This window comes from Aethalodelphis obliquidens, unplaced genomic scaffold (genome assembly GCF_003676395.1).
Source record: "Aethalodelphis obliquidens isolate GAN/ISIS:26980383/991018 unplaced genomic scaffold, ASM367639v1 scaffold69, whole genome shotgun sequence".
NCBI classification, from domain to species: Eukaryota; Metazoa; Chordata; class Mammalia; order Artiodactyla; family Delphinidae; genus Aethalodelphis; species Aethalodelphis obliquidens.
This window is the reverse complement of record NW_020838013.1, coordinates 3,438,664-3,450,889: the sequence shown is the minus strand read 5'-3', so window position 1 is coordinate 3,450,889 and position 12,226 is coordinate 3,438,664. Positions and strand designations below refer to the sequence as shown.

Here is a 12,226-nt window from a genome sequence, read left to right as displayed (position 1 = left end):
ACTGACTTCCATCACCATCGGTTAGTTTCACCTGTCCCTGAACTTTATTTAAATGAATTATGTCATAGCGTGCACTCACTCTTTTGTTAGGTTTCTTTTGCACAACATAATGTCTATAAGATTCGTCCTGATACTGCGTGTCACAGTGGTTTGTTCTTTTGTGTTTCTGTTTTATTATATATTATCCTATCATTTATTTATTCATGCTCTTGTTGATCGGATTTGGATTGTTTCCAGTTGGGGGCTATGAACATTCTTGTACGTGTCTTTTGGTGGCCGTATGCCTAGGAGTGGCATCGCCGTGTCACACGGAAGTGTATGTTGATAGACTCGATGAGAATCTGCAAAAGTGTTCTCTTTCTTCTTTTTTTTTTAATTTATTCATTTGGTTGCGTAGGGTCTTAATTGCGGCAGGAGGGCTCCTTAGTTGTGGCATGCAAACTCTTAGTTGCGGCATGCATGTGGGATCTAGTTCCCTGACCAGGGATCGAACCCGGGGCCCCCTGCATTGGGAGTGTGAAGTCTTATCCACCACGCCACCAGGAAAGTCCCTTCTTTTTTTCCCTCCAAACCGTTTTCTAAGGTGGTTGCGCCCACTGCCATTCACCCCAGCAGTGAGTTCTGGTGTCGCCACCTCTACCCTAGCACAGGTGGTAGCAGATTTTATTTATTTAATAAAAGAGCTTTTTGTTTATTTATCTAATTTATTTACTTTTGTTCCCCACCCAGGGATTGAACCCGGGCCCGCAGCAGTGACAGCGTGGAGTCCTAACCATTGGAGCACCAGGGAATTCCCAGACTTCTTAGTTTCTGTCTTCTGGTGGGTGGCTGGCAACTCATTTCCCTGCTGGGTGATGATGTTGGGTGCTTAATAAACGTTTGTTGAATGGATCCTTAAATGGGCTGTGGAGGGGGGGCTTTCCACTTGGCAGGGAGGGGTGGGTCTGTACTCTTCACATGAAGGTCACAGCTGCTCCCTCTTTCACACACTGGTCACACTTACACCCTGGGGCACAGTTGATGCCGGGCTGAGGCATTCAGGCTCAAGGCTCCCCAGTGGACAGACAATAAAGAATGACAATCATCTGGTTCCCAGGAAGAGCTCTGCAGATGGGGTACTGACAGGCTGCCTCTCCCTGTGCCCAGTGGTACCCAGAGGGCAGGGCAGAGCCATCTTTTCCCATTCCCAGGAGGCACCCAGAGGCCAGGCCCCGCCAGAAGCACTGTCTCCCTGGGGCCCCTGCGCTCTGCCTCAGGAGGCCACACTCCTAACACTCGTCAAAGGCTGGGTCAGGCCCTTCCCAATGGCCCATGAGGTCCTGCGGCAGAAGCTGGCTGGTCACCCAGGTTGGCTAAACCACCTTCCCCAGCCTCCCTCGGGTGGGACCCTGTGACAGGTCCAGTGGGAAAGTAAACAGAGGCAATGGGACCACTTCCAGCCCTGGCCCAGGAAAACCTCCGCAGGCTGAGACTCCCCGTTCCACAGTGACTTTGAAAGCCATGAGTTGAGGGTGGTGGGGCCACAAGATGGAAGGAGCCTGGGCCCAGAAGTCCCTCTTGGAGAAGCACGGCCCACTGAGCAGAGAAAACCCGTTATGAACCTTACGTGGGCAAGAAATACATTTCTATTGTATTTCAACCTACACATATTGAGTTTGTTACATTAACCCTTTACCCTAATAGGTATAACTCGTACATAGAGTTTAGTACATATAACTAACACAGGTAATAACTAGGCCCCGTTTTACAGATGAGAGAACTGAGACAGAGAAGCTGAGAACTCGTTCAAGGTTAATAAGTGGAGAAGCCAGGATCTGAATCCGGGACTAATGAGGTTCTACTCATAAGCACCCTGTCAAGACTGAGTCAACAGGCTGAGGATGCAGAGACCCAGGGCAGCGGCTCCTGGGCGTCTCACTCCCACCTGCACCTCCTGGATGAAGGGAGGCTGCTCCCTGCACCCTTGCCTCCTCGCCTTCCCCAGCCATCGCCCACCCTCTCCGTGCAAAATCTCACCTTTTGGACAGATCCCAGCAACGGGCTCCCAGGGTCTCTTTGTCTCCCACCCACGTGCCTTGCATGGCTTGGCAGGCCTTCGGCTCCGTGGACCCCAGAAGCTCACCCTCCCTGGGACTGTGCCCAACTTGCTGCTGGAGAAAACCGCTTGCTCCCTCTCCGGGGCCAACAGGAAGCACCTCCCATGCACAGTCCTTGCCAGCCAGAGCTCTCTTAGTTACAAGTAACAGAAAGCCAGCTGGCTTCTAGGGAGAAAAATTTTTTTATTGGCTCACGTGACTAGGAAGTCCAAGGTATACAGGCATCAGGGTCCAGGTTACCAGATGTTACCAGAAGATGGTGCCTCTGAGCCTCCGGGCACTGCTGTGCTGGCCCTGTGCTCAGTCAAAATCACCCTTTGGGGTGGGAAGCAGCTTTCAGCACCCACCAGCCTCCATTCCGCCAGCCTTGCTACCCCAGTGTGGCCACTGTCATCCTCACCTGGACTCCTGAGAGGGTTCCCTGCTGCCACCAGAGCCACGCGGAAGCCAGCGGCGATCTTGTCAAAACCCTTTCTCAAGGGTCCCACCTAAAGTCCCAGGGCTCAGGTGTGTTGCGCACTGGGGTCATGACACTGCCTACGTACTCACGGCGGTCAGAGCCTGTTTGATTGGCCAGGCTGGCGGTTCCCATGCCTCAACCCCACGGAGTGCAGTCAGCTGCACACACCACAGGCTGAGTAGGGATGTTTCCCCAAAAGGAACCGGGGGCTTTCCTTTCTTACACCTAGAGCAGGAGCAGATGAGAAGCAGACAAGACCCATGTGCCCTCAGGCTCCAGCTGCCCTGGGCCCACCCAGGCCTGCCATGGTGCCTCCCACTTCACAAAGAAGTCATACGCCATCAGATAAAAACCGAATACCTCAGTCCCCCACCAAAACCTACTCAACCCCTCTCCCCAGTTAGGCTGGGGTTGGCTTCGGGCAACCCCACCTCACTTCATCAGTCCCCCCTCCCATCCCTTCAGCCCCTTCAGTCTGCATTTCTGCCATCTTAAAAAATAACCCCCCCGGGGCTTCCCTGGTGGCGCAGTGGTTGTGAGTCCGCCTGCCAATGCAGGGGACACGGGTTCGTGCCCCGGTCTGGGAAGATCCTGCATGCCGTGGAGCGCCTGGGCCCATGAGCCATGGCTGCTGGGCCTGCGCGTCCCGAGCCTGTGCTCCGCAGCGGGAGAGGCCGCAACGGTGAGAGGCCCGCATACCGCAAAAAAATAAAATTAAAATAAATAAATAAACCCCAATCCGTTCCTCCGTCCTCACTCTGAGCCACTGCCCTCTCCCACTTCCCCTCCACGGTTCTGAGTGTTGCTTCCACTCACCTCCAAGTTTCTCACCTCGCTGTCCCGTCCACAACCCCCAAGCCACTGAGGCATCCGACAGCTGAGTTCTCCCTCCTCCCACATGCCCCTGGGTGGGCACCGCAGTGGCTCCTGGGGGGCCCTTGGGCTGGCTGCTCTTCAGTCTATTTTGGTGGTCTGCACCAGCCCTCCCCTCTCCCCGATGCTCAAGGTTCACACACCTGTCTTTAGCCCCCTATGTCCAAGCGCCCACTCCACTCCTCTCCTCAGTGGCCTCACAGGCACCCCAAACCCATCACAGCCAAACTCGAGATCTTGCTAACCCTCTTCTTCCTATTCTCCCCCAGCCCCACCCAAAGAAACCTGGGAGTCCTTGAGGATCCCCTGCCCCTGATGCAGTCAGTCATCAGCGTCCAGGATTCCCGACAGCACGCCATGCCTCCCCGCCCGCCTCACCAAGCCACTGCTCCCTGAAGACACACACCTACCTCGCGCCCGCAGCTCCAGGGTCTGCTCAGGGTCACAGCCTGCTCGCTCACAAGCCAGCCTTCAAGGCCGCCACAACCCCACGTACCTCTGCTCCCACTGCCCCTCCCCACACGCCCTGCAAGGCAACTGGCCCAAGCTCTTGTTTACAAGACTGTTGCCGTTTCCTGTCCCGTCTGTCCCTTTGCAGCAGCCCAGAGTGAGCAGAATGGTCTCCATTAGACAGACAAGAAGAGGCCACTCACAGAAGGGCAGAAACCTGCCCAGGCTCACACAGCACAATGAGACAGGTTGTCTCCCAGCATGACCGGCACCAGCTGGCTCAGGCCCTCTGCCACTCTGATCCGCCTTCCTTCCATCAGCCCCCCGGTCCTGCTCTGGCAGAACCGTGGCCTCCGGCCCCTCCCTTCAGTCAGCTGCTGTCCAGACCACCACGGCTCCTGGCCCCAGCTCAGCGTGGGGAAGGAGGTGGATGGACGGGAAGGAGGCCACAAAGCGCTGGACACAAGCTGGGACAGACACTGGTGCTCCCTTTTATTGTTGTTTTATTAATAAATTTAAGAACAGCTCTAACTTCTCTCTCCCCCCAGAGCAACTAAAACCAACTAAAAGGGGGTGGGGCCTGGGGGGCAGAGGGCGCTAGGAGTCATAATCCTCTTCATCCTCTGCGTCAGGTGCTGAGGGGCCTGGGGGTGCTGGGGGTAGAGGCAGAGTCGAGGTGAAGGGCATGAAGGGTGTCGGGGGGCTGCAGGGCAGAAAGCAGGAAAGGAAGATCAGGCCACTCTCTGGTGCAGATTCCTGCCCACTCAGCCCCACCCGGTCCTCCACACAGGCAGCCCTGGAGCCCAGCGCCCTCTGTACCAACACGGAGCCAAGCCGAGAGAGGGGAAGGATCCAGGGCAGGTCACACAGCCTCACCCAGGGGGAGGGGACCTTCTGAGAGCACAGTATTCAGCCTTTAAGGTCTCCTCAGTTCCTCCCCTCCTATCCCTGAAATTTGCTACAACCAACAGAACCAAGTGGCCAGGGAGGCCAGGAGGGACAAGTCAGCCTTGGGGTCGGCTAGCCCTCTCTTGGTGCCACTGAACTGCTTACCTCTGAAAGTGGACTGGGGGGTGGCTGGCCTGGGGTGGGGCCTGTGGTGTCTCCTCTTCGCCGTCAGTATCTGTATCCTCAGACTCATCCTGCGAATAAGGCAGGAATGAGAAATGACCAGAAAGGCATGGGCTCATCACTGGAAAGCAGAAATAGGAGATGGACCTCCGCAGCCCCAATTTACAAGCAAACAAACCAAAACGAAAAGGTCACAGGTGAGGTTGGGACCAGGCCTCCAGCCAGCTTGGCCTGGTCGGATGCAAGGCTGCCCTGCGGGGCAGGACAGAGGGCTGGGGCCGCACTCACCTCCTGCTCCGAGTCTGTGCCCGACAGCTTCTTGTCCTTGCCCTTGCTTCCCATCCCACCATTCTTCCGGTTGCTGCTCCCTGGCTTCCGGCCCCTTCAGGAAGGTATAGTGCATCTGCCCAGAGGTCTCTCCCCTCCTTTGCCACCCGCCAGCCACCCCCAACCCCAAGGGCCTTGGCCTTCCCCACCTGGACACTGGACCCTGGCTCCCCACCTGCGGGGACCCTTGTCCCCATCCATGTGGTTTTCTTCCCCGTCCCCCTGCATGTCAGGCACAGATGCCACCAGGTCCTTCAAGAAGTCAAATTGCTGCTCCAGCTCAATGCACTGCTTCCTGGAAGAGGTGGGGAGGGGATGGCACTCAGGTAGGGCACAGCCATCTGCACCCTCAGCAAGGGGCTCTCTGGATGTCAGGGGAATGGAGCCTGGAAAATTTCAATCCCAACCATCCCCCCCTTTGCTAGAACACTCAACCCCTCCTCCCAAGTTCAAACCCACTAGTCTTTGAGGCCTTGCTGATCTCCCAGCACCTCCTACCTCCCGCACTATCAGGGCACAGCCTCTCCTAAGCGTGTGAACTCCTGGAAGAGGACCCCAACCGGGCCCTCCCAGAGCAGAGCCACTCACAGGTGGGACGTGGTCATGGTCTTGGCGTTTCGGGACTGGGTCACTTGGCAGGCCTTCTTCAACAGTGACTCCAGGAAAAGCTCGAGCGCCCGAGCTCAGGGGGGTCAAGGAGAACGCCCGGTGGTGTACCAGCCCACACAAAGCGACCCCGGGCTGCCGGCCTCCCCCACCTCCCTCAATCCGACCAGCCCCCAACAGGATACAGATGATGACAGGCACAGCCGCCGCCACCTTCCCAATCTCTTCATCCGTCTGCATGATCTTCTTGATCCGTGCCTGGGGAGGGGGTAGAGAGCTCGGACCCCGTCGCCTCCGTCCCGGAAGGGGTGCTTAAGTGGGGGGAGAGAAAGGGAGCATCCCAGGAGAAAGGGGGCGGGGGGCACCGACGCTGAGAGGGCACGGAAGGGGGCGGGGCGTCCGGGCGTCCGGGCCCCCGAACATCGCGATGCGCCCTACTCCCTAGCCGGGCCTGGGCCGGAGCCTCCCGAGAGCCCGGCCCGCTCCTCCGGGGCCTGGCCACGTGCTCACCGGCGGGAACCGCGCGTTGTACTTCTTCTTCTTGCTCGGCATCTCGGGGCCTCTCTCGCCGCGCCGGGCCCAGCGCCGCCGCCCGCAGCCTCCCGGCCCACGGGCCTGCTCGTCGCCCGCCCGCCGCGGTTCCCCCGGGTCCTGGTGCCGCCCGCTCCGCCCCCGCCGCTGCCCACAGGGTCCTAGCGCCGCCGGTCACGACACCGCCGCAGGGCCCGAGCGCCCTCGCCTTAGAGCCTCCCAGGCGGTGCGCGTCTGTCGCGGACTGGACCGCCACTCCCGCTCGCCCCCAAGGCCAGAAGAGAGAGCGTTAGCCCCGCCCCCCGCAGGCCCGCCTCTCCTCGCGTTCCCTGACTGCCCCGCCCCTACTGCCCCGCCCCTACTGCCCCCGCCCCCTACTGCCCCGCCCCTTCCCCCGGCCCCTCCCTGTGCTGCGCTTGTCTATAAAGTTGTTGTTGAAGCGGCGGGGCGCTAAGATGGCGGCGGCGGCGGCGGCAGCCGTGGCGGGGGCGGGGCGCGGCGGCGGCGGTGCAGATCCCAGGCAGGAGCGGAGCCGGGCCCGGGGCTGGGCCGGCGCCGAGCGCAGCGAAGGCCGGAGGTGACCCCGGGCGGCGGGAAGGGGTAGGGCGGGGCGGGGCGGGGGCGCAGCTAGGGCCGTGGGCGCTAATGGCGGCGGGCGCGGCGGGGCGGGAGGCTGGCCCTCCTGCAGGTTCTATCGACTGTGGGTTCGAGTCCGGACACCGCCCCGTTGGCCTCGGATCGGTCACTGCCGTCTCTGGCCTCAGTGTCCTCGTCGTTAAATGGGCTGGATAACGCCCACCTGGAGGCCTGGCGCCATGGGGCCTGCCGCGGTGCTGCGCGAACGTGTGCTTTGCCTTCCTCCATTAACTCCCGGCGCCCGGGAAAGCTGCCATCCTCTGGCAGGGCCGGGAGGTTCCCACGCCTGAATTCACATTTCGGCCCTGTCACTCACTGCAGGTGTGACCTTGGGTGAGTCCAGTCTCTCTGAGTTTCGGTTTCCTCGTCTGTAGGTCAGGGAGAGTAGTAATAACATTAACAACATCTTCACAGCTTTTGTTCCACTTCAGGCATTTAATTCTCTACAGCTGTTTGAGACAGGAACAGTTGTTATCCATTGTAAAGATGAGGCAACTGAGGCACAGCGACATTTTGCCCAAGGCCACACAGTTAATTCAGTGTCTGGCACCCACTAGGGCCCAGCAAGTTGGGTCTGTCGTGGACCTGCCCTAACTCAGTTCCCTACGGCAGGATGGAACCAGGTGAGGAGCTGGAGGACGAGGACTCTCCAGGTGGTCGTGAAGATGGCTTCACTGCTGAGCACCTGGCTGCAGAGGCCATGGCAGCTGACATGGACCCCTGGCTGGTGTTTGACGCCCGCACCACACCTGCCACAGAGCTGGATGCCTGGTTGGCCAAGTACCCACCATCCCAAGTTACCCGCTACGGGGACCCTGGCTCGCCCAACTCTGAGCCCGTGGGCTGGATTGCAGCATACGGGCAGGGCTATGTCCCCAACTCGGGTGATGTGCAGGGCCTGCAGGTAGCCTGGGAGGCTCTGCAGACCAGCGGGCGGCCCATCACGCCAGGTACCCTGCGCCAGTTGGCCATCACCCACCAGGTGCTCTCTGGCAAATGGCTGATACACCTGGCACCTGGCTTCAAGCTGGACCACGCCTGGGCTGGCATTGCTCGAGCCGTGGTCGAGGGCCGGCTTCAGGTGGCCAAGGTGAGCCCACGGGCCAAGGAGGGTGGGCGGCAGGTCATCTGTGTTTATACAGACGACTTCACGGACCGCTTGGGTGTACTGGAAGCAGATGCAGCCATCCGTGCAGCAGGCGTTAAGTGTCTGCTCACCTACAAACCTGACGTCTACACCTACCTGGGCATCTACCGGGCCAACCGCTGGCACCTCTGCCCCACTCTCTATGAGAGCCGTTTCCAGCTTGGGGGCAGCACCCGTGGTTCCCGTGTGCTGGACCGTGCCAACAATGTGGAACTAACCTAGTGGGGCCAAATGGGGGAGACCACCCTCTGCCGCCCCTGCTAGGGATGGATCCTCCTGTCTGTCTTCCCCTCCTTGTCCCAAGGAGGCTGAGCGTCCCCCGCTCTGAGGACTGGGTCACTCGGGAACTGCCTGCATCTACGAACCTTTTGAACTTCTGTCCTGTGTTCAGGGCTGACTCAAGTCCCCACTGGCTGGAGGCTCTGGCTCCCTGAGTGCCAGACCTTCAGCCTCTCTATTCGCTGCTGCGCCCCTTGGTCACCCAGGACTACAGGCTGGGCGCGGACACCAGCAGGAGAGTCTTCCTTGGCCACACCCTCAGTTTTGGCTGTACCTCCCCCTCCCCCTGCATCCTCCCCTTCTCTTCCTCCCTCACAGGAGAGAAAACCTAGTGCTTCCAGTCCCTCTCCTTGGGGCCTTCACAGTCCAGCGGGCAGAGGCCCTGCAGGCCTGAGCATGCCATTTTGTTGGGGGTGGGTGGGTGATTGTTCCACTCAGCTCCTGGCAGAGACAGGGGCTGCCAGGGCCATGGATACGGGGCCTGCCCCTCCCTGCCATCTCATAGCCCACACCACCTTCCTCCTTTCTTCAGCTACCTTGTCACATGCCTGCTCCTGGCATTTCAATAAAACCCAGCTTGGGTCTGTGTCTTGAGTGTTTTTGAAGACACTGTGTTGGTGGTTACCTGCTTTGGTTGCTGGAGAGAGGCAGGGCCAGGAGAGACTGCCCCTCTGTTCTGACTGGGCCCCCCCAACTGCCTCCAGTAGTAAGATATGCCTCACAGCCAAGGCTGGAGCCTCTCTGAGAGCCTCTGCAAAGCCGGCCCTGTTTCCCCTCCATCCCAAGAATCAGAATCAGTTTCTCAGTGACTTCCCATAAATTCAGAGATTTGGCCCAGCAAAGTCTGAGGGGCTACTGCTAGCTCAGAGGGTATATTTGTGCCCACTAGAGAAAGGTACCTGCTTGGTCCTGGCAGTTCTAGGCCAGGGCACATGGTCTGGTGAACAGAGGATGGGTTGGGTTTCAGCGGCCTAGGCTGGATATCCTTGTGCAGTAAACAACCTGCACAACCTCAGGGAGCCTTGGAAGTCCTCCCATTTCTACTCACCTCTCCCGCCTCCCTGACCATCACAGAGGACACTGGACTGTTTGCACATCACTTCCATATGGATTATTTAATTCTCGCAACCTAACAGGAGAAGATTTGGGCCCAATTTATGGTCAAGAAAATTGAGGCCAAGAGGGGAGAGAGATGATCCCTCAGGGTCATGCAGTGAGTTGGGCGGAGTTGAGACTTGCACCCCAGTTCTCCTCAGGCAGAGTGGCGTCCCTGGCCTCACCTGCAGTTAGCTTTTTGCAACCCAGCAGGCACATTCACTCAACATGACCTCCCTGGGCCATACCGCTCAGCTGAGGCTGCTATAGCTTCTGGGAGGGCCCTGGGCTTGGCTGGCGGCTCCTGGCAGGGAGCCCCTTGGGACGCTGCTCTCGTGCCGTGCTGGAGCTGACTCAGCCTCCAGCAGCCTCATCAAATTGGAATTTGGAGCAGGGGAGCGGAGATGCCACCAGGCTGACTGGGTGGAAGTAGGTGAGTCATAAGATGCTGGCTTGGCCCCCTCCCCAGCCTCCTCCGCACCCGGGGCTGAGTCCCCTTCAGCCCAGTCCTGGGAAGTTCCCAGGGTTGGGTGGTCTCCAGGTCAAAGCCTGGTGCCCCTCAGACTGGCAGTGCCTTGCACTTACCCAAATGGGGCCAAGGCGTGGGAGGATCCTGGCCAGGCCCTTGTGGGTCCCACAAAGATGCCCAAGTGGTGTCAACACCACCTGGTTCTTCTTCCATAAGTAGCCATTTCACACACTTAGCGCCTGTCCTCCATCGTCATGGCCCTGCTTTAGCCCCTTCCTCACTCTCTCTCCCAAACCATTACAACTTGCCTCTTCTGCCCCATTCCCCCTCCCTCCCCCCACTGCCAGCTGTCCTGCAGAGCGGCCTGTGTCCATCTGCTACTCAAAGCCCTTCTGTGGCTCCCCACAGCCTGCAACTTAGAGTCCACTCTCCTGAGCCAGGTATGGCCTAGCCCCCGCCCCCAGCTGCCCCAGCTTCCCTCAGGCGTCCCTTTCTGCCCGTGCTCACCCCCGCCCCCCAGCCCGGAGCCAACTGGCTCTCCCTTCACCCCTGGCACGCACCCTGGACCTCAGGCTCTTCCTTCTGCTTGAACACCTGCCTTGCAGTGAGGATCGAGGGGTTACTTATGTAACCACTGGATTAATGTCTCTCTCCCGCTGCTGGCCCCTAAGCCACATGCCCAGACTATGCTCAGTGAAGGCAGAACAATGCCTAAATCTCAGCCCTGTCCCCAGAGGGCCTAGCACAGTTTGTGGCCAGAGCAACCTTTTCATAAATTATTGAATGAATGAACGAGTGACTCAAGTCCATCCCCTGCCACTGCCTGCAGCCTCATCTCCTCCACTCCCTGCTTCACTGCTTCTGGGTCCAGAACCATGAGCTGCCTGTGTTTTTCCTGCACACCCACTGGCCTCCTCATTTTTGTGCCTATTCTCATGCTGTTGCCTCTGCCTGGTATACCTGACCCTCACCCGCTTCCCTGGCTGACTCCAGATCTCAGATGCACATGCTCAGGTGTCATCCACTCAGAGGTTCCCCCTCCCCCAGCCATGCACACCCCAGGCTCCCGTAATGCACACGCACCTGTGGCTCTCAGCTGTGCACCCGAGGCCCCTCCAGGACAGTGGCTGTGCTTTATCCCCCAGCGTGTCCTCAGCATCCAGCATAGTACCTGGCTTAGCATAAGTGCCAAATAAACGTGATTGAATAACTGAGTGACTGAATGAAAGTTGCCCTCTGTCTCTGGGCCTCAGTTTCCTCATTCCATTCATAACAAGAGCAAGGCACTGTGCTAAGTGTGTACCTACGTTATCTAAGCCTCACCCAGCTCTACTATTATTGCCATTTTGCAGAAGAGGAAACTGAAGCCCAGAGTGGTTCAGTAATTGGTTCAAGGTTACAGAGTTCAGTATTTGAATCCCGGTCATTCAGCTCCACAGCACCCAGCGCACTGTTGAGCCCCCACTATGTGAAAGTGCTGTGGGGAGGGGGGCTGCCGAGGTAATTGAGATCCAGCAACGACTTAGGATCTGATTTGTAAAGCACACAGGTTCGGCCCTCAGAACCACCTGAGAGAGAGGCTGGGCCAAGACTAAGATTCCCATTTTACTGTTGGAGAAACTGAGGCCCAGAGAGTAGAGTGACTAAGCCTACTGAGCAGGAAGGATCTCCCGGGCCTACAGCGGGGACTGCTCCCCTGCCAGGGCAAAAGCTCCCAAGACACACCCACTCAGGCTGGCAGGGAATTGTGTCCTGTTTGTCTGGCCCGTTCCCATACAGGCATCAGGGAGCAGCCCTGACCCGGGGTAGGCCAGGCTGGATAAATTTGGACAAGCCGCTGTGCTCTGCTCCCTTTTATAAAACCACAGAAGGATGACTGAGCCAGGAAAAGGAGGACACCTGCACTGCATCTGCTCCCGCTCGCATGCACCGCGAACCCCAGCCCCCAGGCAGGAGGCTCCAGAGGGGCTAGCCTGTGAATGGGGAGAATCTCTACCCACCTCCTGATTCCGGCTAGGGCGAGGGGCTGAATCGGGGAGGACAGGAAACAGCTGAGTCGGGAGAAAGCTTCAGCCAGAGCTTTGGCGAGGTTTGGGGGATTTTCCCAGCAACTGCACCCCACTCCCGCCCACTGGGAGGGGCCCTGGCAGGGACCAGGCTTGGGTCACACAGCTGATTCATCTGAG

General features: G+C 58.7%; 2 protein-coding genes across 3 annotated transcripts; one reads left to right on the top strand and one right to left on the bottom strand.

Moving 5' to 3' along the window:
• Window positions 1-4,347: 4,347 nt before the first annotated feature.
• Window positions 4,348-6,678, bottom strand: DRAP1 (DR1 associated protein 1). The gene is made up of 7 exons (XM_027089833.1): window positions 6,394-6,678; window positions 6,069-6,141; window positions 5,866-5,959; window positions 5,453-5,572; window positions 5,239-5,332; window positions 4,933-5,021; window positions 4,348-4,582 (listed from the first exon to the last, which is right to left on the bottom strand). Exons 1-7 carry the CDS (start codon window positions 6,433-6,435, stop codon window positions 4,477-4,479), a joined length of 618 nt encoding a protein of 205 aa, XP_026945634.1. The 5' UTR covers window positions 6,436-6,678; the 3' UTR covers window positions 4,348-4,476.
• Window positions 6,679-6,801: 123 nt separating this feature from the next.
• Window positions 6,802-9,081, top strand: CUNH11orf68 (chromosome unknown C11orf68 homolog). Of its 2 annotated transcripts, XM_027089828.1 has the most exons (3): window positions 6,884-6,991; window positions 7,179-7,383; window positions 7,663-9,081. In XM_027089828.1, the coding sequence occupies exon 3, from the start codon at window positions 7,664-7,666 to the stop codon at window positions 8,417-8,419; it is 756 nt and encodes a 251-aa protein (XP_026945629.1). In that variant the 5' UTR covers window positions 6,884-6,991; window positions 7,179-7,383; window position 7,663; the 3' UTR covers window positions 8,420-9,081. The 2 variants fall into 2 exon arrangements, with proteins under 2 accessions (XP_026945628.1, XP_026945629.1); XM_027089827.1 differs by lacking the exon at window positions 7,179-7,383 and having other exon boundaries at window positions 6,802-6,991.
• The last annotated feature ends 3,145 nt before the right edge of the window (window positions 9,082-12,226 follow it).